This window comes from Mytilus edulis, chromosome 10 (assembly GCF_963676685.1).
Source record: "Mytilus edulis chromosome 10, xbMytEdul2.2, whole genome shotgun sequence".
NCBI lineage: Eukaryota > Metazoa > Mollusca > Bivalvia > Mytilida > Mytilidae > Mytilus > Mytilus edulis.
In genome coordinates, this window is record NC_092353.1 from 10,039,718 (window position 1) to 10,045,963 (window position 6,246).

At 31.3% G+C, this 6,246-nt stretch overlaps 1 protein-coding gene across 1 annotated transcript; it reads left to right on the forward strand.

Annotated features, from left to right (window-relative positions):
• Window positions 1-2,710: 2,710 nt before the first annotated feature.
• LOC139493355 (uncharacterized) lies at window positions 2,711-5,261 on the forward strand. Its single transcript, XM_071281702.1, has one exon. It carries the CDS (start codon window positions 3,215-3,217, stop codon window positions 4,154-4,156), a length of 942 nt encoding a protein of 313 aa, XP_071137803.1. The 5' UTR covers window positions 2,711-3,214; the 3' UTR covers window positions 4,157-5,261.
• The last annotated feature ends 985 nt before the right edge of the window (window positions 5,262-6,246 follow it).

Sequence of the window (6,246 nt, forward strand, 5' to 3'; positions counted from 1 at the left end):
AAAAGAACAAATTACACATTGAGGCTTTAAAAGGCAATAAATACAAAATTCTAAAATTCAGTGAGAATTAAACATTACATTGTTATCAAAGATACCAGGATTATAATTAAATACACCAGACGCGCATTTCATCTACATGAGACTCATCAGTGACGCTCAGATAAATAGTAATAAAGCCAAGCAAGTACAAAGTTGACGAGCATTGGGGCCCCAAAATTCCAAAAAGTTGTGCCAAATACGGCTAAGGTAATATACATATACCGAGATTCAAAAAAGAAAAACACATCCTAAGTTATTATGCTGGATCTGAAGTTGAGTCGACGGGTGCCACATTTAGAACAGGTTCTGTTCACCCATCCAGAACACCTGAAATCACTTCTGGTTTTGTTTTATAGGGGTTCGTGTTGCTCTTGGATTTGTTTTAAATGTTGTTCATGTTGTACAGTGTGCATTTTCCTTCTTTTTTTTAAATATATTTAGATATAAGAAAATGTGGTACGAGTGTCAAGGAGGCATGAAAACCAACGGTCTGACCTAAATGATAAGCGAGAAAACACTTATGAACCACATCAACTTACGATAACTATTGAACATCATATTTTTTACTGTATTCCAAACGAATAAATTTAAGTATATTTGTTTTGTGTTGTTTATCCCGGTCGGTTACTGTCTTGTCTATCAATTTTTATTGATATCGTGTTTTGATTTCAAATTTCCAGAATCTGTCAAGTTTCAGGATTAAACCTACGAATGGTTTAATTATTACTTTTTGATAACCAATCTCTTATCCCTTGGTTGTATCAACGTTTTCTATAGGAAGTAACACGACGGGTGTCGTATTTTGAACATATGCTGCTCCAGAGCACCTGAGTGTACCCCAAGTTATTTATGGAGTTCGTGATGTTTAGTCTTTACCTTTTATATGTGGTGTTGTGTGTACTGTTGTTTGTTTGTTTGTGTGTTTGTTTGTCTTTTTGTTTTTAATAATGGCGTTGTCGGTTTATTTTGACTTATGAGTTTGAATGTTCCATTGATATCTTTCGACTCTCTTCTTTAACTATAATAATTATTTACCAATGGCAACCAAAAAGATACTTACGGTTGGAGATTTCAAGATATGATTAATGTGATCTCTTGAATATCAATCACGCGAAAACTGAATAAATCAACAGTGTTTACACGATTCGAGTATTATACAAAAAGCTGAAATGATAGTCTGGGGAAACAATTATTCGTTTCTTTGAACTAGCGGTAATTTTTCGGTAAAGTTGAGTACTCTTTCATCGGCACTGGGTATCTATCTATTATGTTAGTTGCTTTGGGGATTTTTGTTAGCTGTATCTTTGCATGGCTCGTATCAATCTAATGTGTCAAGTCATTTCAAAAAGATTTCTACAAATTGTTCGTATGTTGCGCTATTATTCCAATTTTCCAGGATAAATAATGTTTGCACATTTATATAACCATGTATACGCCGTTATATTTTATATATTACTACCTCAATTAAAACTGATTCATTAAAATACCGATGCCAATGTAATCTATTCGTGGCACTGACTAAATAAACAGGCTAAACTGATCTTGTGAACGCTTTTAATTCTCCTTACATTCATATAAGAACATAGTAACGTAGTCACAATATGTCGTAACCGTCCAGTACGAAGATCATTTTGGGGTTATTCGTTCAACGGTTTTATCGGGTGGTTAAAATCGCAGCCATGTTTAAAGAAGTTTAAAGAAGACTATTTGAGAGATGGATTTTTGCAAGGCATAATTTGCATCCGTAACTCTTTTTCAATTTATGTTGACTGTATATTTTGACCAATCCGTTCGATCTCGTCTAAAATATGCATGGCTTCTCATTTGATCTATTTTGCATTGTCATGTCAGATGCCTTTCGATATCGGACTATAGCAATATTAAACAAGTGTTCTTATACTTAAAATGCTTTGCTCTAGGAAATCACAGCAGGAAGTCAGAGTGTCCAACATTTTGATTGAGATTCCATAGTTCAGTTACCGATGATTGACAAATCTTTTCACATAATGTATGACCTAAACCGGAATAATATAGTAACTATATGTATTGTCAAACATAGTACGTCCATTACAATCCATGATCTAAAGGAAATTTACGAGAAAACTTTAATGAATTTTTACATTTACGAGAAAACGTTAATAAGATTTTAACATTTACCATTACACAGTCATTTTTCATCATATTTTCTAATCGAAAACTTTGAGACCTCACATTGAACGTTAACCGACCATATTAACCTTCACCACGTCGTCTCTAATCCAATTTTGTACGATCATACCCTCACAGTGTTATTTCTCTTCTGACAAAAAACATTTTACATACAGATGACTACATTTCAATACACCACTTTTATGACATTTAAACATATTAAATATTTGAGATGTTATCTGCATGCTTGCTGTGGATTCTATATAAAAACGAATATATTTGATATGTATAATTTCCTTACAAAAACCTATATATTTATGAAACCATCTATTTAAAAAATACTGTCAGTAATTCAAGTATATTGCATCGAAACATAGGTTCGTGTCATAAATTTTGATCAATATATCCTAAAGTATACTTTTTAGTCGAAAAATGTTAAATCTTAATCTTCAATAGTTTTAAATATCGATATGAGACTTCAATATGTTTATTCTAGTCTTATTCTATTTTGATAAATTGATTACTTGTCGTTGAAAGGCACGATAGGAGCTTATTAAAAGTTTCCAGATTGATTTAAAACCAATAACGTTTTTAAAGTTAAACGCGACTACCTTTCATATTAGCTATACAATACTATAATTTTTATGCGTTTCTCTATGATTGACAGTTTACTATGTGCTTTAAATCTGTTGAGGTTTGAGCTTAAATCGTCAGTGTTGAAAAGTTTAGTCCTGTTATCTATGGTTCGGATATTCGTAAAATAAACAAATTATGACGATGACATCCAGAGAAAACTGACCAAAGTTTACCTTATATATTTGTGAGGATTTTGTAAATTATGGAATGTGCAGTGTTTGCTATTGTCGATTTCATTGACTTATATTTTTGAGATTTTTTGGATTTTGTAGTACAAGTAAAATAGTATGTGCATTTTCTCAAATCGTTTTTCTAAATAGTTAGCTTATCATTATAGTTTTCAACGCACATAATCTTCTGAATACTTGATCAGCTTTTATTTGTGGTAACAATGGCATTTCGTAAGAAAACTTCATCGAAAGAAGTATCATTTCAGCATTCTCACAGCGAGGCGGATATAGCTAAACTATTGATATCACTACCAAGTCTTAGTTGTTCTACGGGAGATTTACCTTCAAAAGAGCAGTTAATTTCTGATGACAACGAGGATGGGGTTTATTCATCGGAAATACCAGAATTCGAATTTGAAAAGACAAAACGAAATGTTGGTATCCCAATGGTTGCTGGTCAAACAGAAAATGAAACAAAAGCCAGAAAATTGAATAAAACGGAAGAAAGCCGACTGGAAACATTAAGAACACACTTTGAAAAGCAACGAACTATGTTTGAAAAACAGTATAATCAGCATCAACGCCGTTTCAGAATCAGATCTGCACGTGTTTTGCAAAATGGTAATACAGCAAATGGAAACAGTGCTGGGAATACTATCTCGCCACGATCACGGCCGAAATCTTTGCCAGCCACTATGCCATCACGTGATTTAGAAAGACCGGTTTTCAATAAGCAAGCGTCCGTTCATAATGAATGTAAAAATGACAAATTGTGTGGAACATGTGAGAGGATCCAGAGAATAATTAAACAATATGAAATAGAGATGAAAACTAACTTTGATGTAACAAACACACATCATACAGTGTGCTTATTTTCTGACGCTCAAATAAAGAACTTTATCAATCTAGTGGAAACAAAATATTGCAGTGATCTGCCTGGTGTAGTAGAAATGCTTCATAGTTCTAAATACTCTGGCGTCAGCCGAAATCATTCGTCAAGTACTTTAGTACCAAAGTCTGGAATTCAAGACAGGATTAAAGCATTCTGTAGGACACAGGAGGAATTCAATAAAAAGCACCCAGTGTCTCGTTCTGTAAAACTATTTGTGGATAATGAAAGAATAAAGCAAGCTCAGCTGGCTACAAAACTTTTCAAAAAATGAAGAAAAAAAATACATTTTTTATATTAAAGTTTGACGACGATTTGTTGAATTCTAAGATCTGTTTGATATCATTTTTATATATAAAGGAAAATGTTTCTCGTATCAGGGTTACTAACTGTGGCTTCCTTCAATTATTTGTGCGGTTTTTCATTCATACATGTAGTACATACATCGAAAAATATTCTTTAGAAATATAGAATTTTGTTTTATAATATTTTATCTCCGTTTTGTAAAGTAAGTTGTGAATTTATTCGTGTTCTCATAAATATCTGAAAGTTTAACTTGTTAATGCTTTTGTTTGAATTCCAACATTCACGTATTTGCAGTGTTATCCAAATTTCTACATAACAAATGTGTATTTAGTGAAGTTTCATCTTAGAAATTTTTTACAAAGGTTTAATACATCAGTTGCTCATTTATCAAAATGTTATACAACAATGTTTGATCATAACCGACGTCATTTGCATTCAACTGGCATACATGTCTTATACATGTTATAAATAACATTGTTTAACACCGCCATTTGTAGGCATATTACGTATGGCCATGCAATTCACTTCGATTCAATTTTAATATCCTTTCATACTCATATTTGATGAAAACTTTGTCAAAAGAATAATTTAATTTCATACATGTATTACATGTATTTATAAACGGAAAGGCTTATATCAGTCGCAAAGACTATTATAGCAACAAGTTTTGAAATAGATAATTTTGGTACACTGTTTTGAAAATAAATAAATTTTGATTACCATTCTAGGCAACTGTAATAAAATTCTACAAGATAAAGTATTAATTAAATGAAATACCACTATACTAAATTGGTTTAACTAGAATTATGAATGTATGGTATTTTAGTTTGTGATTTTCAACTTTGTAGGTAATATTGAATTGATTAAAGATCGTTCTTTTAAATATTTAACAATGATTATCTGTGCTTAGGCCTGATATCCTTTCTACATACAATTGTTTTCCTTATCCCACTCTGACATATTTTTGACATAATAGGCATAATTCATTTTTATTTTTAATATCTTTGTATCATTTTATTTTATGGTCAATACCCTTATTATTTAAAACATGATATAAGTCAGTTACATGTCAACTTTTGTTTGTTGCTCTTTGATAAAAAAAAAAAAAAACTAGACAAGCTTGAATTTACTTCAGACAAATAAAATGAAGTAGATGTTACCATTATAAGTCACCGTGCGACCTTCAACAATGAGCAAAACCCATTATATTCTATAAAAGGCCCCGAAATAATAATGTTAAACAAGTCAAACGAGATAACTAACGTCTTCATTTTACCTGAAAATCACATTATTTCTGTTACCGTGAAATTCACGTTAATTTACCTCAAAAGAGCTTATACGTAAAATTCACGCAAAATGAGTGCATGTGAGGTTTCAGGCGAATCTCGTGTGAAAATCACGTGAAAATCGCATGATTTCTGTTTACGTGAAATTGACGTGAATTTGAAAATAAAGTTCTTCAAATATCATCTAAATACTATCTTTTTATAAAGTTTACGTGAAAGAATTTCATGTTGGGTTCATATGAATCTCAGTTCACCATGAAATTCACATAAAAATTATCATGTGAGTTTCACGTGAGCAAAGTGAGATTCAGGTGAAATTGATGCGTGCTTGTTTATTTTGAAGAGAATAATATTTTAAATTGTTTTGTCATTTTTTCAGACAGATTATTGTCTCTTATACAATTATCTAATGTAAAAATTCTCTCAAAAGAGGTATACTCTTTTGTGTAAAAGAGGTATACTCTTTTGAGTACTTGCTAGCTTTTTTTAGCCAGACTATTTACAAAATGTAGCTCAATGCTTTCCTTTTTGCATTAAGTTGTTAAGTTTACTTTAATTCTAATCCTGTATTTTCTTTTGATCAACACCTTCAAAAAGGATATTAAACATGTAATTGGAATTAAAAATCAAAACACAATTTCCTGTCAAAACATTTATCAAAGGACAGAGTTCGCAGGGTAAAGAAAACCACAAGTAAAAAATGTAAGACCAGACTTTTAAGTTAGCACTTATACTTAAACACTTTTAAAATTCTTTTTAATCAAAATGTTCT

What these genes read in the sequence shown, in the direction of transcription:
- LOC139493355 (XM_071281702.1), top strand. Translation starts at nt 3,215, where the DNA reads ATGGCATTTCGTAAGAAAACTTCATCGAAAGAAGTATCATTTCAGCAT.